The 25,515-nt window shown below is 34.2% G+C and overlaps 1 protein-coding gene and 1 long non-coding RNA gene across 4 annotated transcripts in view; one reads left to right on the top strand and one right to left on the bottom strand.

The window, feature by feature from the left end:
* The window catches only part of LOC106872261 (cyclic nucleotide-gated cation channel beta-3), a 527,825-nt gene that overhangs the window by 467,211 nt on the left and 35,099 nt on the right, over positions 1–25,515 (top strand). For all 3 annotated transcript variants that reach the window (XM_052968620.1, XM_014919185.2, XM_052968625.1), the window contains 2 exons: positions 7,538–7,588; positions 25,325–25,417. In XM_052968620.1, coding sequence (XP_052824580.1) covers positions 7,538–7,588; positions 25,325–25,417 — 144 coding nt within the window. The remainder of the gene's footprint in view (positions 1–7,537; positions 7,589–25,324; positions 25,418–25,515) is intronic.
* The window catches only part of LOC128248105 (uncharacterized), a 48,932-nt gene that overhangs the window by 21,496 nt on the left and 1,921 nt on the right, over positions 1–25,515 (bottom strand). The gene's annotated exons all lie outside the window — the stretch shown is intronic.

The raw sequence follows: 25,515 nt of genomic DNA, 5'->3' as shown, positions 1-25,515 counted from the left end.
GCCTACCTATTTTTTGTGTGTCAAGCATGGCCACATCCCCAACAACAGTAAAGTCCTCTCTTCTTTCCTGCTTCCTAAAACTTTTGCCTTTGCTAGTTTTACTGCAAGCCTCTTGATCCAAGGCTGTGCTTCTCTCTTTAGAATTTCTTCTCTAAATTATTCAACAGAATCAGTTGAGAATTTAGTCATTGACATATAGAAGTTCCCACTAACAGACAATTTTCCATTACTGTTTTAGCCTGAAGAGCTTTATTACACAAGAACAGGCTAAATTTTATCTGCATGCTAAATTCCTTGCTGAATTCATTACTTACAGATTCGTGGCATCTTTGTACCTGGTTTGCCTGGCTGTCACAAGTCATTCATCTACACATAGTTTTCTTAATGACAACTAAACTACTGAGTGTAGTATCTTGTCAAAGGTCTGATTGATTATGTGAGTGACTAGCATATATCTTACATTGCTGGATACTTCTAACATTTCAGTGACTATCCCAATGGACTGGTTTCTTTCCTTGCCATCATAGTGCTAATGACCATTTTGGACTGCATGGCTGTCTACTTAAAATTATATTCAGCAACCACTTGTAATAGCATTTCCATGTCTCTTCTTGGTAGATTTCTTTTTCGGAATGACCTTTTCTTGTTACTTTTTTTTTTTTTTTTTTAACTGTGATATACATAGCAACTGAAATTTTTGGTGAATTTAGTTTGTTGAGTAATTACATATCAAAACAGAAAACTGAAAAAATCTGGTATATTTTTAGTTCTATGTTACATATGTTTCAGTACAAGATAGGGGTTACAAATGTTACATGTATAGAATCTCCTATCTGTAATTCTTCAGGCAATTTTTTAAAAAATCTTTGAAGAATTACTCTTAGGAGATTCTATACATGATTTTTCTACATGTATACCATTGCAACTCCTATCTTGTAATGTAACGCATGTTAGATTGAATTATAAATATACCAAATTTTTACCAGTCTCCTGTTTTGATATATATACTACTACTACTACTGCACACCCACACATAAGATGAGTATATAGAGATAAATTATATAGATGGGTATTGTAATAGCTCTCAGGCATATTCCAGTTCTGGCTAACCACATCAAATAGTAATAAACTTCAATGATCATTTAGTATGAGTAATCCTGCTATAATTCTTTTGATGGGTAAATCTGGGTTTATCTCCTTGGATTATGAATATTTTGGGGAGTATAAATTTCAGACAATTACTAAGAATACGGAGACTGGTACATCTTCAAATTTTTCTTTTAATTTGACAGTTAGTTATACAGCATAATTAGATAGTTAAAATGACACATGTCTCTACTGCACAGAGTATGTGCAGATGCATGTGCAACCCTCAATATTCTACTATGCACCTTTATTCAGGGTCTTTCTACAAGCATGGTTCGAAGCAGGGGCAGACTGAGAGTATTAAAGGCCCTCAGGAATAACTGTTTACTGGGCTCCTTAGCATTGATATGAGTAGAATTAACATGTAAAGTGTGGGCCCCTCAGAGCTCTGGGCACTCAAGCAGTGCCCGATTGACTGACTGCTCAGTGTGCCCCTGGTTCGAAGCAAACTGGGTTTATTTATTTGTGGCTCGCATATTTCATTATTCTACTATGTTTAAGGAAAGCAATGGAAATATGTTGAAATCTGATATTGGCTATAAAATTTATTTTGTAGCTGACCTCAAGTTAACCTTAGTTCCAGGACAGAGTTTGTCCAAGGTGCTACACAGTGGAGTTGAACCTGGAACCATGTGGAGAGAAACCAAATTTCTTAATCACATAGTTATGCTTAGTTGAATATCAATTCACTGGTTCCTGTGAGGAAAAGTAGGAGTGTTACAACTTTCAGACAGGAAGGAAACACTCTTGTCACCTACATTCTCTAGCAACTCAGTTGTTGGCTAATTAGTTAAATCTGAATAATAATTCTGCACAAATTTATTATTCCATATACATTGTTTAGATTTTTTATAACTTTTCAAAATTTGCATTATAACTTATTATAAAACAAAAATTACACACAAGCATTACAGCAATGACATTTTAGTCAATATATTTCTAATTTATTTAACTGAAGAGACAAGAATATGATTCAGAAAAGGAGAAATTGGAAATTATTTCAAGCATTTAAAGGAATTATATTTTGGAGTCATGATGGGTATATTGGGCTTCATATGTTTGTACCCCAGTGTCACTTTGATGGTATGCATTGCTCTCTTACTCAATAATGATAATGATAATTTTGGCACAAGGTTAGCAATTTGGGGGAGGGGGTAAGTCAATTACATTGACCCCAGTACTCAACTAGTACTTATTTTATCAACCCCAAAATATGAAAGCAAAGTTAACCATGGCGGAATTTCAACTCATAACATGAAAATGGATAAAATACCACTAAGCATTTCACTCAGTGTGCTAATGATTCTGCTAATAATAATAATAATAATAATAATAATGATGATGATGATAATAACCATTTCTTACATTGCCTAAAGCCTAGTTATGTGGGGCTGTGGGTGAAGAATTGTTTAACAACTGTAATCAGCCTCATCTTTTCACTTTTTTGAATATTTTATACACACACACATATGCATATATAGTGAGTTCAAACAAGAAAAACGACAAAAAAACAACAAAAAACAACAACGTGAGGACGTGATACAGATATTGTGTTAATGGACGCTCAGGAAAGGAAAGAAAGAGAATTTGACGTTTCGAGCGAAGCTCCTCGTTGGAAATATAGGAAAGTCCAAAGAAGGGAAGGTGGAGGAAGAAAAAATCGCCAACGATATACGCGAGGTTACATTGTGGAATGACCGGAAGGGAATGGATGAAGAAAAAGTTCTTTTCTAAGACAGGAGAGTGCAAGAGAGGGAGGTATGTATGCGTGCGTGTGGGTCCGTGTGTGTGTGTGGTTTGGCTGTTTATATGTTAGTGTGTGTGTGTGTGTGGATAGAGAAAGAAAGAAAGTGTATGGAAGATTGTGAGAGATGGAAAGAAAATATGAAAATTACACAGATAGAAATGGAAAGAGAATGCAGAAAGTAGACAGAGATGGAGAGAAAGAAAAAACGAGAGAGAAAATTATGAGAAGCTTTGAAAGCTTCTTTCTAGTATGTTGAGTGGCTATGCTCCAGCTGTAAAGATAGATTCATATAAATTAAATGGTTTTTATAATAAAAAGTAAACAAAAATACTATTTAACTGAAAGTTTTAGAAGAGAAAAAAATCTATAATTATCTATCTTATATACACACACACATACACACACACACTTGCATACATACATGCATGTATACATACATGTGATTACGGTAAGGTTACGTAGTTAAGTAGAGATAGTTTTCTGTCCCCAAAACACAATTATACTCAGAGGAGAAAAAGATATCTATATTTATTTGACCTTCGAATGTTGGGCCTCACTGAAGAAATGACAAAAGACAGAGACCTCTGGAGATATGCTGGCAAATAAAGTGAGATCACAGCTGTAACCTACACCAGTGTTGCATAACCAGCCAACTCAAAAATTACCTTTGGATTGTAAGGCAACATGTCATGCTTGAGGAAACCTATTGAGTCAAGTACATCAACATCAAAATGAAATCAAATCACAATCAAATGGAAATTGTAGTTGTGGTCCCCGTGTCGGTGGCATGTAAAAAGCAACATCCGATCGTGGTCGATGCCAGCCCCCTCTTGCCCCTGTGTCGGTGGCATATAAAAAGCACCCCCTACACTCTCGGAGTGGTTGGCATTAGGAAGGACATCCATCTGTGGAAATATTGCCAGATCAGACTGGTGTCTGGTGCAGCCTCCTGGCTTTCCAAACCCCAGTCAAATTGTCCAACCCATGCCAGCATGGAAAACAGACATTAAATGATGATGATGATGATGTGTGTGTGTGATTATAGGGAAATTTGACTGCTATTTTTCGCATGCCAAGTGACCATGTTGCGGCTGTAAAGATATGTGCATATATCTGTCTATATATCTAAGTGTGTCTGTGTCTGTGTGTGAATTTTTGATTCATGAAATTATCTTCACTCTCCTCTTTGTCAGTGATGCTGAGAATTCTTGTCTTTATGTTCAGTCTTAAAATCAAATATATATTCCATTAAATGATACCAGATTGAAACCCTGTTTTCAGATTCTTAACAAGTTTACAAAACTAGTGCTATCTCATAGCCTTGTGCACTAGGATTGTTTGTCGATTGGCAGTTCTTATCCTTTCTTGTAATTGTTAAAAAATCTTCCCACCACCATTACCAAAAAAAAAAAGCCATATTTAGCAATATGAGACAAAAATGATTCTCTTCTTGTAATTTCAAGTTTTGGTTTGCTCTCTAAACATAAAACATAAATTAAGATTTTATTCTACACTCTTCACATGAATTTGCCTGGCTGGGAAAATCACCTCTAATAATCTGTATTGTGCTTCTCTAGACCATAATGAGTTTCTTTAGACTGTAATGAGCTGTTCAAGATGGCCTGGGAATTTTTTTTTCCTTACAGCTGGAAATGTATTCAATTTCCAAACTCAGATCTTGATGTAGTTTAATTATGTATTCTGTTTTCAACACTAGATAATGCAATCATAAAAGCAGCAATAAAGTTCTTAAATTAATCACAAAACTGTTATAGTTATTTGTTTACATTGACAACAATAATAATTACAACATTAAAATTGGGAAAACAGTCCACCACAGATTCACATCCCCTACTTTTATCATAACATTATCTCACGTTGACAGGACTATTAAACATTTTGCCAAAACTTTCATAGATCTATTATACTGTCACTCTTTTCTGTTGTTAACCTCCCACGCAAGTGGGGGGAGCTTCACCCAATGTAATGTGGTCCTAATCTCTATGTAAAAGATACAGTAGTTACAAATGAAACACATTTCATCATAGATCTGCTCCCTCGAAGCTGACTTGCATCTAAACAACAACTAAGATTATCATTAAGTTATCTCTGTCCGACAATGTAAGGGGACAAAAAAGCTTGTAACAGTAAGAATGAATATTGTCATCATTTCAACAAAAAGATTTACTAGAAAGGTAGTAGATGAAAGAAGTATAAAGTTTCAATTCATTACATGTTTGTTAAAAGTTTGTATCAGACATGACTATCCAATAGAGAATTACATAGAGTGTGAGAGAAAGTTATCTTCATAGTAATTTGGTTATGGATTAGTTTTGTAGTTATGTGAACATGAGAGAGAGCTGCAAGTGTCATCTGTCATAGTGTCACCTTTAAACTAATGGCTATTTTGGTTGTTTATGCTGTAGACAGGTTTGCCCAATGTTAGTTAGTGTATTAAAAAAGAAATAGCGAGCAGCTTTTTGATGATGTCATTAGTCAATTTGAAAAGTTCAGTTGTTGTTTACTGGAAAATTTTCTGATTGGAAATAGCAAGTCCTGGGCTAAGATTCAGACAGTGACCTACATTACTCTCTGTGCAGGGAGCTGGTTGCATAACTACAATCAAAATCAGGATACAAGTGTTGCATGCTGTGCTGGCAAGTTCTGCAGAGAAATAAGGATAAAGAACCAGTGATATGAGAACACTAATATAGTTTTTAATGTGCACACAAAAAATGTACACCAAAAAGTGAATGTGGTACAAGGCTAGAAATGTGCACCTTGAGTGTCAGGAGTGAGAAACTAATTTGCTTTATACATGAATGTGTAATGGGTGTGTATGTGTGTGAGGTAGTAGTATCCAGATTGTATATACATGCAAGTACATGGTCAAGTAAGTTTGAATATGATCAGCTGTCTCAAACAATTTTTTTCTACATACTGTGACCAGAGTTAGATGAAAGATGATTAACAGCTAAAAGAAGCAGTGTGCAAAACATAGTTTATGTTCTTTATTGAAATACCCAGGGAAAAAATGGCAAGCAGTATGACAAATCTAGTCAAGTTGTTAAACTGTATTGTGAGTGCAATAGGAATCGTCACTAGGTGCAGTGTCCAATAAAAATAGCACATGAAGGGTTGACACATATGTAGAAACAATCAATGAAGACACAGGTCCTAGAGTGCATATATGTTTTACCCTTGTTTAAACCAACAGGGAAAATGCTGTTAAAGTTGAGTGCCCAAAGAAAACAAAAGCATTTATGCAAAAAACAGACAGCAAAAACTAATGCAAAGCAAGAAAACAGTGCGTTATGTGAGTGCTTTATGAATGTTGTGTAGACAAAAGGAAATAAGATATCATAAAAATGTGCATTCACTTGTTTCAAATATCAGCTGCACATACTTTTGTATGTTATGAATAAAGAATTGTACTGAAGGTGGACTGTAAAAAGTTAAGTAGTTTGGTCTTGTGAGGCTTAAGCCAGATTGTTGGGCAAAATTGGGTGTCAACAGAACAAACAAAGAAAAGTTGCTGTTTCATTTATGCAAGTGAAGTTTGCAGATGAATGCACAAAAGAGGGCATACAGAAATGCAGAGGAAACGTGTTAATATTTGTATTGGTTTTTGCACAAGGAACAATACTCAATGTTCTTGATCATTTTTGCTGCAGACTTTATATCTGAGAGATTTGGTTGTAAAACATCAATTGATATTGAATAGTGCCTGTCAAGAATGCATGACTGTTTTCTGTCCTCTGCTCTTCTGCTTTTTGTTGTTGTTTTTTTAACCTTATAGTAGGGTTGATTGATCACTATCAACAAGTTTAATAGGTCAATTCATCGATGGTATCAAGTGCATTCATGAAATTTACAGGTTGGCTTTTTGCTGATGCAAGTTAGTATATTCAAAAACAAATACCAGTCAGTTTTTTTATGACATCATCAGTCAAATTTGAAAAGCTTGGTTAAAAAATTGCCTAATTGAAAATAACAAGTTTTGAAATAGTGAGTTATTACAGAATAATGAATCATAGCAATGTCATTTATTACCAGAATGTTTTTATTGAACCCCACCAAAATATAGCTAGTAACTTGCAAAAGGTTGTTTTAGGTGTTCCCTTTTTTTCTATCTTTTTTCTGCTCATGCACCTCTTTTCTCTCTCCCTCTCTCCACACACACACACATATATATATTATGTCTATCTATCTATCGCTTTCTTTCTTTATATTACACAGGCTGTAGCAAAGCATTTAAATGCTGCAGACATCAAAGACATCATCCTATGTGTAAGATTACAGTATTGTCATAAACTTATTAGAGCAATTGCTTTTATGTTGTTTCTTGACTGGGTAGAAATAGCCACCTAAATTCTTTCAAATCACACCCTGTTATCTTTAAAAAAATGTAGGGAAAAACATTGTATAATGCAGTCCTAAATACACTATGCCTGAAAAAGATGGGTTAGATGGGATGGTCACGACTGGAACATTAGATTAGTTTACTAATCAGGGCACAACAATCTTACTTGAACAGATATATAATTTACATGTCAGTCTACTTTTATCAAATGCCTCAACTGATTTTATATTTCTAATATATTATTAATATTTTTCACTTATTATGTGCTTGTTTCTTTACAGACAAATAAAAAAATAATCCGCAAAAAATATTACATGGGACCTATGTTTAAGGTAAGAAATTCATGAATTATTTTAAATACAACATCACTGGAAGTAAAAAATGCACTATTTTTATTACTCAGCCAGTTGGAAGACAGAGTGGGTATTAGAATGAGTAGAGCCATGGAAAAAATATCTTTTAGAGTTTAGCTTTGTCAGTTTATGTTCAAAATTCAGATCCAAACAAGGTCAACTATGATGTTCCCTATACATGAGTTGACAAAATTAAGTTCCAGGTCCATATATTTAACTGTACACCCTCTTCTAAACCTTGTGGACTTGTGTTAGTGTTAGCATAATATTGATTCCATATTTTGGCACAATGCCAGCAAGTCTGGAAGAGGGGGCAAGTTGATTATATTGATCCCAGTCCACAACTGGTACGTATTTTATCAACCTGAAAAGATGAAAGGCAATGAGGCAAAGTCAACCTTGACAGCATTTGAACTCAGAAGGTAAAGATGAACAAATTGTCACTAAGCATTTTGTCTGGAATGTTAACAATTCTGCCAGCTCATCACCTTAGTGTTATCATAATATCATTGTAAGGCGATGAGCTGACAGAATCATTAGCATATCAGGTAAAATGCATAGTAACATTTTTTCCCCTTTTACATTCTGGGTTCAAATTCTGCTGAGGTCAGTTTTGCTTTTTATCTTTAGAGAGTCTATAAAATAAGTACCAGTCGAGCAATGGGGTTGATGTAAGCAATTCCCTAAAATTTGCTGGCCTTGTGCGAAAATTTGAGACCAATATTAATATCATTGTATCTTTAATGTAAGGGATCCACTTTTGCTAAGGGAAGTAAGTAGAGTAAAAGATTGTTGGTGGCCATGATAGTCATGCTGACTGCAGTGAGGTTGATGACGATACTGATATATGCAATATATGTGTATGCGTGGAGAGAGAGAGAGAGAGAGAAGGCAAATTGGACTAAAAATTTTAACATAACTCTTCAATACAATGGTTTATCCATCTGTCACAGAGAATGAAAGAGACAGTGAGAGAAAATTTAAAATATGGGTTGAGATTTAGTGTGTTAGTAAAGGAAGGTGGTAACAGTGAAAGCTGGGAGAAGAAAAAAAACAAAAAGGGACTCCAATGAATCGATATACAGATGCATAGTTATGCACAGTTTTCTCTCGAGACTATTTCTGCAGCATAAAGCCTTTTCACATCCAACTGTACTTGAACATGCTAAATGTGACCTTACACACCCACACACATTAGTTATATCATAGCAGAATATTATATATAGATTATGTCTTCAATTTCATTCCAGAGTGAAGATTGTTGAAAGTGTTTGCTACATACATTATTTTTTTAACAAATTTTAAGCAAGTTCAATAATATAGTCATGATGGAGTAGTGAAGAGAAGTAAACCAGTATTTTCTCAGTTTTCTAAATAGCACATTCACTTTTTGTTGTAACGATAAAATAAAAAATAACATCTCTCAGGGTAGAAGAGTTGACAATGCTATAATAAAGAATATTGTTTTGTTTTCAAAGATGCTCTCTCCTAAGACCACATCTACTCTACTACCTATGTAGACTTATACACTATCACTTGAAATAAATTCTTCAGGAAAAGAAAAAGCAGAACCAAGCAAAATGCTTTATATTTAATGTTATTAACTGTTCAATAAATTAGTTAGGTCTGTTTACGCTTTGATTTCAAATCCCATTGAGGACAATTATGACTTTGATGTCTCCAGGTCTGATAAATGTATTACTGGGGAGGAATGGGGTGTCAGTTAAACTGACTATACACCCTCTTCAGTAAATGTATTGCTTTGTTATCATATAAGAAATCATCATAATTTTTATTATCATTATTATTGATAGTAGTGAGAGGGTGGCGGATTTGCTGACTCAATAGAGTGTTGTGGCATTTGTTCTGATTTTTTATATTTCTGATTCAAACTTTGCCAAGATCAACTTTGTTCTTCATCCTTGTATAATGTTTGATGAAATAAAGCATTAATCAAGTACTGGGGTTGATATAATTGGCTAATTACCCCCACCACCACCTGCCCAGATTTGTACCTCATGCCTGTGTTAGAAATTAATTATATGTAGCAGTAGTAGTAGTAGTAGTAGTAGTAGTAGTAGTAGTAGTAGTAGTAGTAGTAGTAGTAGTAGTAGTGAGTATGATGAAGGGCACAACTGGTAGAACCAAATGACATCCTTTAAAGTATGTAGCTATGTCCATTTATGTTCTTCTGAGTTGAAATACCCCAAGGATTGACTATGGCTATTCATCCATCCAGGGAACAGATGCAATAAAGTACTAGTGAAGGACTGCAGTCAGTACAATTGACTATAAAATTATCTGGCTTTTTGCCAATATAAGAAATCATTATTATTTCATGGCGGTGGCGGTGGCTGCTGCTGTTGTTGTTGTTGTTGACGATGATGATGATGATTCCTAAGATTTATTTAATCCTACAGATTGTAAGGTAAAAACAAAAAATACCTTGCTAGGTTTCGATGAAGATATTTGCAAATTAGAAATATTAATAAATTCAACTATCCAATAATGTGTGTGTATACAGTTACATTTGTGTGTGTGTATATACATAGAGTGAATGTGGGGGAGATTAAATTTGTTTTAAATCTGAAATGGCTTAAGCATAATCAAACCTTAACTTTATTAGAGGTTTACATTTAGGAACTTTGATATTTTAATGTAGTAAAAAAAAACTCTACACTAACATCTTGGAGAATAAATGTCAGAGGTTGATGTTGTAATAGATATTGGTAAAAGACTGTCGAAGAAATATGAGAAGTGAAGAAAAGAAAATAGCCACTTTTGTTTTATTTCATATCATTTTATTGAGTAGATTGGAAATATCTTGCACAACATATGTGAAATGCCAGAGAAGCCTCGGTGAAAGATCACTTAAAGATCATATCAATTGAGAAAGAAAAGAAATATATATGGTGTATTTGATACAGTATATAAAAATAAGTTCAAAAATTGAATCGAATAGGAATACAAGAAGTGTGTGTGTGTGTGTGTGTATGTGTGTGAAGATTTACTGGACTTCCTGATCTGGAAACCCATGTGCCAGGCTGTCTTCTTTATTCCCTTACTATTTTAGGAATATATCTTTTTTTTTTTTTTCTCCTTGCTGAGTCTGAATCTGGAAGAAGAGGTTAGAGCCCGTGGCCCTTGAAGGCCCTCCATCATGTTGAGCATAATGTCATTAATGTTCTGCTTCAACTGTTATGTCTAAACACTTGCAGGAAAGATGTTAGCAGGGAGGGGATTCTAGTGGGCAATGTTCTGAAGAAGAAGGATTCAGCATAGTGGTTCATTCTAGAAATGGGAGAATTGGATGTAGGAAGAGTGAAAGAGGCAGAGACATAATTGGATCAGAGGCACCTGGGTGATAGAGTAGTAAAAGAAAAAGAAACAGAGAGGACAGCTTGTCTGTGGGCCAGAGGCTGGAATGTGCCCTTTGTAATGGGATGCAAATCATCCAAGTGGCCTTTCTCTGGATGCAGTACAGGATACAAGTGTGAGTCGTAGAGTAGTAACAGCACCATCCCAAGGTCTGGGTACAGTATTCCATTGTGGGCCTTACTCGAGCTTGCTAGGGATTAAAATACCTTCTGACACTAAAGAGAAGGACTAGTCTTTGGAATGCAGTCCTAACTATACTTGAGGATGTATTTCATGTTGAGAGATCCTCAGTGATAAGAAAGCCTAGCATTTAGACTGACTGTCAGGGTTCTAGTTCAGTACAACTCATGTTTAAAGGGTGTGTGGTGTGGAGATATCTTATTAATATGATTTTTTTCACTCTTCCTTGAATGTGATGTAGAAAATTAGATTATCACCTATGCAACATGACCGCATCACTTTCGTGTAACAGGTAACTGAATATGAAGTAGCTGAATTAAAAAACATCAGGTAAACATCACTAGCACTGCATTGAATCCATGATCAAGACACTTATCTTTTAAAAGTTATTTTGTTGTAAGGAGGAATAACAAACCAATATTGTTAGTGATGGTTTCTCCCTCCCACCAGATATTGTTTGTTTTGTTTTTTTTATTTTATATAGATATAATCTTTGAAATAACTCATATATATTCAATATGATAATATGTCATGTGTATTTATATATATACATTTTCTCTCTGACTCATGAATGTAATAAAATGCTAGAGTGGGAATGAAAAGAGAGAGAATAAAACAGGTGGAGAATGATAGTTAGATGAAGCAAGAAGGATGATTGTATGAAGAAAGAGTGAGTGGTTAATAAAACAAGCAAGAGAGGGGAAGAATAGAAAGTTAGGAAAGTGAAAATGAGAACTAAATTTAAACAGGAAGACAAAAATGAAGTCTATGACTGTGTAGCAAAAATTTTGACATCATTGTTATCTTATTCTCTATCTTTTTGAAGTGAATATTATAAATGAAATAGTGGTGTAATCAGTTGAAAATCTTTATGTTCCCATGAATTAGTTTATGTGGTCAGTTGACTCTTTTTAAAGAGTGAGTCTTTAAAAGACATTTTAAAAACATTCTAATAATGAAGAGTACTGAGAAAAAATTACACTGTGTAACACAATTTTTATTCTTGGGTAGCAACTGTTATGTCCTCATTTGCTTACCCATAGAAAGCATGAAAATGGCTAATATTTCCTTCAAACTTTCCTTTTGCTACATTTATTCAAACCCCATTGAATCCTTCTCAGCACATGACCATGATGCCCCCCCCCCATTACTTTTGCTTATGATTAGAGATGCACATATTGTCAGCTCAAGTGGTTAAGGTCAAGCAAATCTCTAATATTGAGCAGAATATTTGCTAAAACGATATTTCTGCTTCAGCAATTCAACTCTGAATCTGTCTGAAATATAATGGAAAATAAGTCAGTTTCAAAACATTGATGTTCAAGTCACAAAAGCAATGTTTGAAGGGAATAGTAGTCATTTCCTTTAATTTCTAAATAGAAGCACATAGGAAATAATACTTACTGACCAAAGACAAAAAAAGAATTAAAATTTTATTACACAGTGTTATCAATTCCAAGGTCATAATTTTTCATGGCACAGATTCACTTGCATGTGTATGAATTGGCCTTAGTTCCTTCCTCTTCCCAGGGAGTATCATGCAATGTAAGATTTAAGATTTCCATCCAGCACAATCTTCAAACCTTGTCATGAGCTGGCTCCAGAGCAAGCTCATGCATGCTAGTTCCTCTTGCACTGTTGTCAACTAGTTGTTGAGAGATCTGTCTCACCTCTTATGTCCCTCTGTAAGATACTCACTGGTCTCTTTGTGGGCATGTGTAACATGGCTGGGCATTCTCTGCTGTCTCATGACAATGACATTTCTTAGGTTACTCAGCTGACCCTTTCCATGATTTCACTCATGTAGTCAATACCAAGAAATTCTTAGCTAGGTTTTAAGGCAACATCTGTCAAAAACATCTGAAGTTCTATAGATTCTACTAGTCTTCCTCCATGTTTCACAGGCATAAGCCACTCTCAGCATGACAATAGATGTATACAGGTAGAGTTTCATATAAATCTATCATGCTACATTTGTGCCTAGCAACTTTACCATTTTGTGTTACTGTTAGTCATGCATCGTGACTGTGTATGAGCAGTCCTATTTCTACAGTCTTCATAACTTTATTACATTGTATAATATTTTAAGTGATGAAAAGCAATTTCTAACTTAAAAAAGGGAAATGATACTGTCATTCAAGGAAGAATTGCTACAGAATCCTAAATTTGAGGATTGGTTTCAACAAGATAAAATTGATAATGAAGTTAGCTATTGTAAATATTGTAACATTATTCTGAGAAATGCAAATAAATTCATGCTAATGAAACACAAAACTTCTGTCAAACATAAAAAGTGCTTTGATGTGGCTAAATCTAGTGTTGACATTTCTCAATTTATAGTAGAGAAAGTCAGTGGAGAATGAATAAACAGCCAAAAGTAAACTGCTGATTGCTGGTTATTTTGTTGAATAGAACATTCCTTCTGTAAATGTTTATCATCTTCTGATAGCATATAATTCTGAACAGTAAGATCACTGAAAAATTGTCAATGAAAACAATAAAACTTTCATATGTCATTCGGGATGGAACAGTCTTTCAAAAAAAAAATAGTGTTACTGGATATCTGTACAACAAAAGTTTTCTATAATAATTGATGAAAGTATAGATATTTCATTACCCAAATTTTATGATATTCTTTGATCTGAATAATCATAATGTCATAGATATAATGTTAAAAATGAAACAGCTTTTAATATTTACATTGTTGTTTGTGTGGAAAAATATTCCTCCAGAAAATATTGGATTTGCAAGTAATAATTGTTCTTCTGTAATAGGGACCAAAAATGGGTTCTGGAAATTATTGAAAGATGATGTGCCTTTTGTTTTAATTGTAATATGTATCTGTTATTATCTTATTCTTCATACAACATATTGCAATCATATTTAATCATTTATCATTTTGTAAATGATTTAACATCTTGCTTTTTTTCACAGTAGCAGAAAACAATGAGAGTTCACACTTAGCCAAGAATTTGTGACAACTTTTCACAAAATACCTAAACATGTACAAAGGATGGCTTTTATCTCTGTAGTAACTGTTTACTACAGACATAAAACAGTTACTACAGAGATATTAGAACAATTTCATGCTTTACTTCTTTATTTCCAAACTGAGTCAAATGTTGACAAAGTTCATAATGCCAAGAGAACTTATGAGGCATTAAGCAATCACAGAATCAAGCAAATGTTACTTTTCTTTCAGTATATGCTATAGAAAGTGAATTCACTAGATGTTGAATTCCAATCTGAGCATTCTGGGTGACATTGTTTGTATTTAAGGATAGCATCAGAATACAAAGAGCTTTTGAGTTTCTTTATTGAAGATGAATTACAGTAAGACGTTAACTTATCAAAAATTGACCCAAGTGATGAAAGTAATTACGAAAACATTAATGATGTTTACTTTGAAGAAAAGCAACAGCACATTTAATTAATGAACTTTTTATTTATGAAATCAGTATTAGAAAGTTTAAAACTGATTCTCTGAAATTGCTAGTGGAACTTTATATTCAAAGAAAATGGTTTCTTTTCAGTGAAGGTAGAATTACTATTAAATTAAAGATATTATATCCAAAGGTAGTTTCTGATCCCAGTATATCTTCTGTGCTTATTTGTTTAGCTGTATATTTGTTGTCCAATAATACCAGAAAGCTGTCTGAATTATCTTGTTGATCAACGGAGAAGTTATTGTTTAACAGTAGACAATTTACTTATCTCAACAGAAAATAAAAGACGAAAGTTGGGCCTTATAATTCAAAATATAATTTATTATCCAATTTTATGACCAATTTAACTATCTTGTCACATTTGTCAGTATGTGCTGAAAGAATGCTCTTTCAAATGAATAGTGTTAAAACAAGAAACACTAACTTTTTAAAAGTAGGAACTATAAAAAATAGATTATTTGCAAAGTTATCTATTACTAGAAATGCTATAGAATGCACTAAGTTGGGTCCTGGAAAAAAATCAATCAAGGCCTTGAAAGGTTTTGTAAGCAAAACCTACTAGGAAAGAACAGAAAAAATAATGATTCATGTAGTCTTCCAAAAGGATATGGTGAGAGTCAGGAATGATTATTATTTTCTATATATAAAACAAAATAAAATATTGCTATATTTCTATTTAAACACAATATTTTTATAATCTAGTGGGTTTTTTCATTTGAGTTTGGTAATTTTTCTCAGCTTGACCTCGTGGGTTCCTGAAAATCTGGTCGGTAACTCTGCAACATTGTGGTACAATACACCATTATAGGTAACAACAGAAACACTGTAAAAGTGATGCATATTTCATTAGCTTACTGTGCTAAGTTCAGCTGGTTGTATGACTGAAAATGTTGTTTGATCCTAGAAGTGTCATATATAATTCCATGTGTAATATAGCAGTACTTTTTATGTGAAATCTTTAAATATGAGATTGAAAGAAATTTTAATTATTTTCATTAGAAAATAACTGTAAAACAATCAGATATTTGTAAATATCTGATAATGACAAATAAACAATGAAATGGAATTAAATCAATTATTTTTTTCTGTGGGGTAAATAACAGTACCAAATAGAATTAATTACACTGATCAAGAGATTTACCACTTAGCAAGTCAATCTCATTACTAAATAACTTCACTCACTTATTTTTGCTTCTATATTGAATCACAGTTCCTATTTATACATGCTACAACACACTACACACAAACTCACTGTACATTTTATCCTACCAATACACAGTACTAAAACTACTATCTCACCAATATACTGTACTACACTGTCCTATTTTGCCAAAACACTATATTCCAATCTACAAACAAATTGTATGCAACAACATACTATCCCATCAGCACACTGCCACAACATGCTACTTTACCAATTTGTTATGTACTACAATGTATTATTCCATCAACATACTGTCAGTATCGGATTTAGATGAAGAGAGGCCCAGGGTCATTCCACTTGTGAGGCCTCTTTCAATTCCCTACCCTCATGACTAGATGGTCAAAGATCACCTAGATTTTGAGGCCCAAGACTTCAGACTGCTAAGCCTATACATAAATCTGGCATACTATATAACAACACACTATATTCTACAACTTACTACCTCACCAACATATCATATACTACAATCACTACTCCAGCACATCATGTATTATACACTATATATACTACTAGCTGAGTATACCATCATTACTAAGCAATTTTCACAACAGAGTGCCTTTATTATTTTTTCTGTTTCATGTCAGACCATGTCTTCTCCAACGGGTAGACCCTTTGATCAGGACAGATTTCTGCATTGTTTGGGGCAGTTTATAATGTGTCAATAAACTAAGTTTTTGTTTTTCCATTTGGTGCATAGATGTTGTAGTGTGAATATATATGTTTAGAAATGCTGCATGTATCTTATTAGAAGAATTCTTACAGAGAAGAAGAATAAATTTAGGAACTATATATTTATTACATAAAATATATTTTATTCACTGGTTGTCGATGAAACATAATGAAAATGTAGAAACTAATTGAATGAAATAATCTATGCAAGAAAGTTCAAAAATGTAGAAATAACAGCTGAATAGTGGTTTTTAGTAATATGGCATAGAGAAATAGATAGACATAGCAATGACGTGAATGGCTTTGAGTCTAATCGATAAAGAAGCAAAGAGCAGGGCAAGCAAACTGTTTTTATTAATGGAATGCTAGACATTCTAGAAACTTCCAAGAGAAATGTGAAACTTATTGAATAATTAAGAATTACTTCTCATGAAATATAATCTTCCGAGAAACTTACTTAAGGGAGATTACTCTATAACACTTCTTGCAAGATTATATCATTCAACTATTTTAGCTAGACGACAAACTACTACAATGTAAAGATTTTTCTTAGCTCACTGCTGATGCTTTGAAGTCTTTCAGCTCTCTTGCCCTAATGAAATTCGTTACACAAACACACACACACATTCACACACTGTGAGTGATATACATGTACAGAGAGTAAGAGAGAGTGTAGAAAATATACACAAAGAGGGGAATGTTTACAGTGAGAAAAGCATAAATAAATGAGATAGACAAATACAGAAAGATATCTTTTTTTTGGTTGCTGTCACAGATTTCGAAATTTTAAAATCAAGTGAAAATTTTCAAATTTGGTTTATCAAAGTACTTTTTCACACTGAATCTGATTTTGTGATTTATTTATTCCAGAAAACTGTAAAGTTCAATAGTGCTTTTCATTTTTGTTTTTAAACTTTGTTAATCCAGGATATCCTCATGACTATTTCAAGTTATCACATTATATGTTCAATCCCACCTTAGGTAAGTGCCTTCTACTATAGTTTGAAGTCAGTCAACAACTTCTGAGTGAAATTTTCTGGACAGAAACTATGGAAACTCATTGGAAAATCCATTCTTAGTTTTTGGTAGGTGACTTTTAGGCAGTGCTGAACAATTGTCCAGTTTAACACCACAAGCTGGTTCAATAATGCCTTTAACTAAATCCAGTCTATGCAAGCATTTAGGCCTGGTCTTTGGTCTGGGGATCGCTGCTTCCCAGCTTTTGACTAAGCCATCAAACATGAAACAAAATTAAAGACACAATGACTCTGTAAACTTTGCACTTGAAATAGAGTGACACAGAAGCATTGCTCTAAGGATGCTAGCAATGTATTCCAAATGAATACCTTCACTTTGTTTATCTCAATAAATACATATACACATAAACATCTCTAAAGTAAAGAGACATATGCACAGGCACAGCTGTGTGGTAAGAAGCTTGTTTCCCAATCACATAGTTCCAGGTTCAGTCTCACTGTGTAGTACCTTAGGCAAGTATCTTCTACTATAACCTTGGACTAATCAAAGTGAGTGGATTTTGTAGATGGAAACTGAAAGAAGCTTGTCATATATATGTTTGTGTTTGTCACCCACCACCACTTGACAACCAAATGCTGGTGTGTTTACATCCCCATAATTTAGTGGTTCAGCAAAAGAGACAGATAGAATAAGTACTAGGCTTTAAAAAAATAAGTCCTGGTGTCAATTTGTCCAACTAAAAGCCTTCAAGGCAGTGCCCCAGCATGGCCACAATCAAATGATTGAAACAAGTAAAATATGAAAGATTATCAATTTTGAAAGATTTATTTCAAGAAACAAAATAATGCCATTTGATGCATTTAAACACCTAATCTCATATTTAGTAGACTTGCCTTGTGCAGTTTTTTTATGATTTAACACATTTTGACATGATACTGATGTATAGTGTCTGCACAGATAAAACGGTAAAATGAGGGGGTGTCTACTTCTGAGATGTATGTGTGTGTGGAAGGGTGGGGTGCACACGCATGCGAATGAATATGATTGTGTATTTGTGTATATTTAGATGCAGAATATCCAAATGAGTAAGATTTTGAGCCACATGTTTGCAGGGTTTAAGTTCAAATTGCTGCAATTATTTTGGAAATACAATGTGAAGCCCATTGCTGTACTGGGAAGATCATCTTACCTCACTTAGCTACTAAGAATTGACACAAAATCATCTGCAAACATTACTGGTAATAGATTTAGCTTCAGTTTACTTTGTGCCTTGAACCACAACTGAGTATGAACCATGAAAAATACCTTTAGGTTTTCACAGTTCATGTTCCATTTTAGATATATATATATGTTTTGATAATAAAAATCCAACTGGTATCTAGTGTCATTCCCACTTGTCTTCTCCTAAAGCCATTTGCCACATCTTCATGAATTTGAATCTATTATTGTATGAAGCATGTCAAACCTTGAACACTTCCAGTGGTGTGTTATATCTACTTCACTACTTGCATATTATAGGTACATCAACATACACATTGTTTTTCTATAAAGTCTTTGAAAACGGTGTAATGAAAGGACTTCTATGTATTTACTTCATTATCTGACTTTTGCAGTGGTTAAGGACATTACTGTCTTCAGTTTACAATAAATCACCTACTGATGATCTGACCATCACTAAGCAGTGCAAATACAAATACAATTAAGTTGAGGTTAATTGTCAGAAAAATCAGTAATATTAATAACTACTCATTCCAAAATATTCATCCAAATGAACTCTTTGCCATTTTTAGAATCAAGACTATGTCTGCAATTTTAAGTTTTAGGACAATATGGCTTCAATAAAAGCAAAATGATTACAACTAGAAATGTCGATCAAATGCTTTATTTGATCAGCTAACTTCATTTCATAGATTTGCTCCTAAATCAGCTAACTTAGACTATCTGGCATCAGTAATAATAATACTGTCTTAATTTATATCAAGTGGACTGGATTTGTTAAATAGTCTTTTCTACATGTTTCAAAGAACACATTCATTACCTTACAACTTGCTCAAAATAATCTCAAACATCTCTTACACATTTCCATATGTTTTCCCCATCCGATCAGCATTAATTTTGTGCTTCAGTGAATCTCCTAAATTAACTCAACTTCTAACCTCCATTAATCAGTTATTACCATTAGCTTAGTTATGTGGATGACATCTCAGAATAATTTCATTTTTCAGTAATTCTGTTATTCTGCACCAATAGATATGTACATTTTTTTTTTATTTATGTTTACTTAGCAATTTAATCACTAAATACTTCAGTAAGTTATGGTGAGTCTGTTCTTTGTATGAAAAGTCACAAAATTGAAATATGTCTGGAAGTATCTGTTATATTTGCCACAGATAAAACAGTATTAGTGATCAATTAATATTTTATGTTCACAGCAGACCTGATCTGAATTAGGCTTTCATTTTCTAAGCATTAAATATGCTTTCACTCTCTTAACTGTTAGCTTAGGCAGAGTCTAGCTGTCTGATAGCTAAATCTGACCTATGCATTTGAGTATGCATGAGTGTGTGCGTGCACACGTGTGTGTGTGTGCATGCACACGTGTGTGTGTGTGTGTGTAAGTAGTAATGTAATGTGTCTAGCACAATAGTTCATAAACCCTCTTGCTTACAGCTCACTGCCACTAGTGATCCCATATTGTAAAGTAGAAAGTGTTGGACTCCCCTGCCAGTGCATGATTCTTCCTCATCAAGACTCCTGTCAGGCTTCCCCTCTGTTACACAGTAATTATGTATTTCGTGGTCCCAGACTTATTTGACTGGGAATCCCAGAACAGCAATGGGCCTCACATTGTATTTCCAAAAGAGTAGATTTCCTGTGGCCTCTTTCACATGTGAAGAAATGTAAGTCATTTTGGGTCACCCTTAGCATTAGATATATCTCCTGGACAACAGGAATAATGACTGTTAAAAATGCACAACCCTATTCTCATTACAAAGCTTCTTTACACCTGTATCTTCACCAAACATGTGCATCATAGAACTTGGCTCTCTAACAAGTTGGACTATAATAGGGGTTTGAATGGGCTGGAAACCTCTTGTCTGAACTCTGTACATCAGCAGTTCAAGGTACTGGTTGTAGTAGCTGGGTTTTAGTGGGAGCTGCCTGTAGCAGACTTCTGCATGACTGAACAGCCCTGTCTAGGGACTGTTAGGGAAAGACCAAGGAGAGGTGACATAAAACCATCCACTCAACTGTATTCTTAGGGAGACACCTGTTAAGACACCTAGCAGCCATAAAAACAAAAGTAGCACGATATTTAAGATCATTGTGGAATTCAACAAGCCAACACAAGCATCAAACAGCTCGTAGTGTTTGAGGCACCAAAATGTGTATATTACTTGACTCAGTGAGTTCAGTTTGCTAGTTTCACTGAGTGCAGTGAGATTACCTGCCAAGGAGGTATAACAGTCATCAATCTTTGTTAAGATAGGTTCTCCTAATGAAGTTAATGTGGACTATACCTTTTTTTCTGAAAGGGCTACTCTGATGATGGACACCACCAACATGGCATTGGCTTTACTGTCAAAAACTGTTAGCTGTGTAAAGTGACAGAAACACCAATTAACATGAGTTATTAATGACCTACTAATCAGGGGACTTTAATGGAATGTTTTCAGCAAGTCAGATTGCCCAAATTTGTAAAACCCCTATACAAGTTCCACACTGGAATGATGGCCTGAGTTGTCATTGGAACATTGAAATTTGAGCCAGAGAAGGTTGCATTCTGGTTTCTATATTGTTTGATATTTTCCTCATTTGTGTGACCTTACTCCTATTCATGAGGATGAAAATAAAAGCTGGACTTACATGAAATTTTTAACTCAATAGGAATGTTTCCAACATCTAGAGGCTGCAGATCACCACCAAGCTACAGTGCAGCTGGTTACATAGGAATCCTATAGAAAAGCAGCACTTTAATATGTTCATTATATATCCGCGTCTATGCCTGAATGGTGTCAGCTCAGGCTGCTGGTGTTAGTTTGACAGAAGACTTCTTTGTTTGCCACTGCATCCTACAAAGAGATCAAAAGGACCTTACTCCCTTCAGAAACACTGGATGTCGAAGGGCTTGAGAACATTAAATAACTGACTGTATGAGATTAATGTCTCACATCAATACAGGAGAAAGAAAATATAGACTGCTTTGTAGGGGAGAAAATTACAATGGAGAATGAGACAGTTGTTTAGAAAGACCCTGTTACTGAGCCTTCCAAAGGCTACAAAGATCTTCTTGAGGTAGTTCAGAATCCCTTTGTCAGTGTGCAGTCATTGGAAATTATGCTCCCTAAGTATAAGAATTATAGGGTGAAAAATAGTTGCAGATGTTGTATAGAGAAAGTGGAGAGGTAAGATTGTAAGTACTGAGCTGTTTTCTGGATGTTAACTATTTATATTTATAAGCTATAACACCTGCTAAGATTATGGTTTGTGTGAGTGTGAACTTCCAAAGCACGGCCATTAGCATTATGTAGAAGTCCAGTTAAGCAGTTCAAAGACAAGCTGAAGACCATTTTGGAAAGGAGTGAAAGTAAATCAATCCTTCATTGTCAAAGTTTAAAAGGAGCTGGAAGCTACTGACTGAGATCCATCGTCAGCACGTAAATTAATACACAGGGTCCTAAAACCATCAGAACACATACCTTTGTAACAAATAGTCCCAAGATGTAACTGATAAAGATCCCAGAAAGTCATTAGAGCCATTGCAAAGGACTTTCAGGTTTCAGAATGCACTATCAGAAGAGTTGTGCATGAGGACATCTAGTATAAGTCATATGTAATGCAGAAAGGTCAGTTGGATACAACAAGAGAGAATTGTTCAATTCATGCAAAGTACTTGCTAAACAAATTAAAACACCAAGAGGCTACAATGCTTAGGCTTTTCTCTGATGAGAAAACTTTCAATCAGGACCAAAAAGTAAACCAAAGGATTGACAGATGGTTATGCAGAGACCAACAGTCATGCATACTAAGTTCCCAGTAACTGTGATGGTTCTGGGAATCATCAGCAACAAGGGAGGTTACATACCTCCTCACTTTCTTTTCACAGGGCTTAAGAGTTTATGCTTATGTCAACACAGAGGTGTTGGAGAAAGTTGTGAGGCCCTGGATAAACAGTGTATGGAACAGAAGACCGTACATCTTCCAACAAGACTCTACACTGTTCCATAAGTCTAAGACACCCCAAGCATGGCTGTGTGCCAATCACCATGATCATGTTCTCCCAGAGATATAGCCTCCTAGCTCACCAGACCTCAATCCACTGGACTATTACATATAGGGCATAGTCAAGAGAGAGATCAATCAACATCCCCATAACACCACACATTCTCTCAAGTTCGCTGTAACTAGCACTATGCCCAAAATTGATAAAGATGATTTGATTTGGGCATGTCAATGCTTCAGACCCTGTATTGAAGCAGCCATTGATGCTAACAGTGGATTCATTGAATAGATGTGATAAAAGGATTCTCAATATATTTTGTACCAATTTCTTTTCAAACACAGCTTTTCTTTGATGAGTTATACATCTTTTCTTAAATTCATACAAATGACTCACAAAAAACTAACACACCTTGTGTGTGCATGTGTGTGTGTGTGTGTGTTGAAACATGTTTTCACGGGTACATGTGTGTATATACGTATGAATGAATGTGTGTACATTTAAAAGAAACTTGAGAACAGAAGCTAAGAGTCTATTACATTGTTTATATTAGTGATTCAGGTATCTCAGACATAGTATTTATTCACTCTTTCTTTTAATCTGTGAGAAAACAAAAATAAACAGGAAGGATATTAAAACAGCGTGACAACATGACTTAGACAACCAAAAAATCTTCTATAAGCTTAAGAAGTCTGCTGGTGAATGTGACCTAGGCATTATAATAATCTGCACTAGACAATCAACATTTTTAAAATCATTAAAAATGGCCAAAGCTATCTTAGTGTTATTCAGCCTTTGTCAGCTGCTCAATAGCTAGCTATCTATTTGAAGCTATGATACTTTCACACTTTCAATTTGCATCTCCAGTCTGGAACCCCTCCATCTTACCCAGAATATTGATCTACTGGAGGCTGTATGGAGATGTGCAACAACACAAATGCCCTCCATCAGTCACCATAACTTGAACATTTTGCTTCGCTGGGCATTAACAGACTAAAACTTTAGTGTCTAGCAGATGACTTGGTAGGAGCCTGCAAGATTATCCATCTTTCCAGCAATTTTTTTTAATGCATTATTTTTACCACTTGTAAGATGGTGAGCTTGTAGAATTGTTACCATGCTGGACAAAATTCTTAGCAGCGTTTTGTCCATCTTTACATTCTGAGTTCAAAACTTTGCCTTTCATCTTTTCAAGGTCAATAAAATAAGTGCCAGTTGAGCACTGGAGTCAGTGTAATTGTCTATCCTCTTCCCACAAAATTTCAGACCTTGTGAATTTAGTAGAAAGGATTATTTCTACCACCTGTGGACATGCTAATAAAATTCAAAAAACACAAAAAAACACCTTACTACCTTGACTTTCAGAAATATTTTTTTTCTGTTCAGCATTATCAAACCACGAAGTGAATTTTCTGTGTTGGTTAGGATACTGTATCTTTCAAAAATTCAATCTCTCTTGAAATTCCTTAATTGTACTCCTGATGAACCTATGCACCCTTTCCTCTAGGGTTTTTTTACTGTTCACTTTTCTGTCTTGTGTTTTATCCAGAGCCCTATGCATGTACTTTTGACTTTCGTTTACTTGACTTATTGCTGCTTTCTTTCCCATCTTTTACTCTTTTTCAGTGAGTTCTCGTGCACCTGAGCACTGTTTATAATAAGCTATTGTTCTTATGCCAAAATTTTGAGAATTACCACTGAAATATTGAGGAAGTATATTTTGAAGAATTGCTTGCTTAGACTGAAAGTATTTCAGTGTTGGCATTTGAATTGAATCTCTTAAGCTGTTCTAAGAATTAAGAAAGTTAAACATTCATTTCAAAATGTTCTTAGAATCAAAATTCTCTTACCATTTGCTCCTTCCTCTTGAATCATTCAATAAATTGCAGAAATGAGATGGAAGGGAGTTTTAATGTGAATCATAGAGGAATATTTTATCCTAAATAAGAATTTATTATAACTACACTCCTTTATTATATTCAAAGCTTCCTGTCACTTTCAACTATAAATCTGACATTTCTACTGAAAATATTTTCAGATTTTTCCAGTTCTATTCCACAGTTCTAAAACCAATCTAATTCTACTTCTTAACAGAACTGATCCATTTATAATTCTTTTTTTTTTTTTTATGCAAAACATTTTTCCCTGTTCCTCTAAAACTCTTTGTCTTCCTGTGAATACTTCCTTTAATGTTCAAATGTTTCTTTAGTTTGTTTTTTTTTGTTTGTTATGTATGGATTTTTAAATGTCCATTTTTTAATTTATTTTGTTTCATTCATTTTTGAATATTTACATATTGTTCTCTTAATGCATTAGTGTGTTTGTTTTACTTCTAACTGAAACATATATTTACTATTCACCTATGAAAATCTCATTGAAATGTACTTATTTGTTTGAAATGACAGGAACATAAAACATTAACTATTTTAATTCCAGTAAAGCCTCCCAACCAGTAAGCTTGTATGGTTGTATAATAGCATTAAATGTTTTACTGCCATACCACCAATAAAATCTGTCTGAACTATGTAGTTAAATACCAGAAAGTCATAAATGTAATAATGTTGCACTAATTATATTTTAGCTCAGTCACAAATACATCTTTTCTGTCTTTCATTTCCTTTAATTTTTTTTCTTTCCAGTCTGATTTGGCCTCTTTGTTACCACTTGACTTATTTTATTTGCTGCCCCATGTCAACTTTAACAGCTGGCTGCGCCTGCCAAGAATGATGAAGGTAGAAGTCAATTCTTTATTATTTTTTTTATCTCTCCATCTAATAATTTAAAGATGAGTCTCAACTGAACAAATTGATAGACTATAATCCTACCACTT

This window comes from Octopus bimaculoides, chromosome 1 (assembly GCF_001194135.2).
Source record: "Octopus bimaculoides isolate UCB-OBI-ISO-001 chromosome 1, ASM119413v2, whole genome shotgun sequence".
NCBI lineage: Eukaryota > Metazoa > Mollusca > Cephalopoda > Octopoda > Octopodidae > Octopus > Octopus bimaculoides.
Note: the sequence above shows the minus strand (reverse complement) of the source record. Positions and strands in the feature narration are given on the sequence as shown.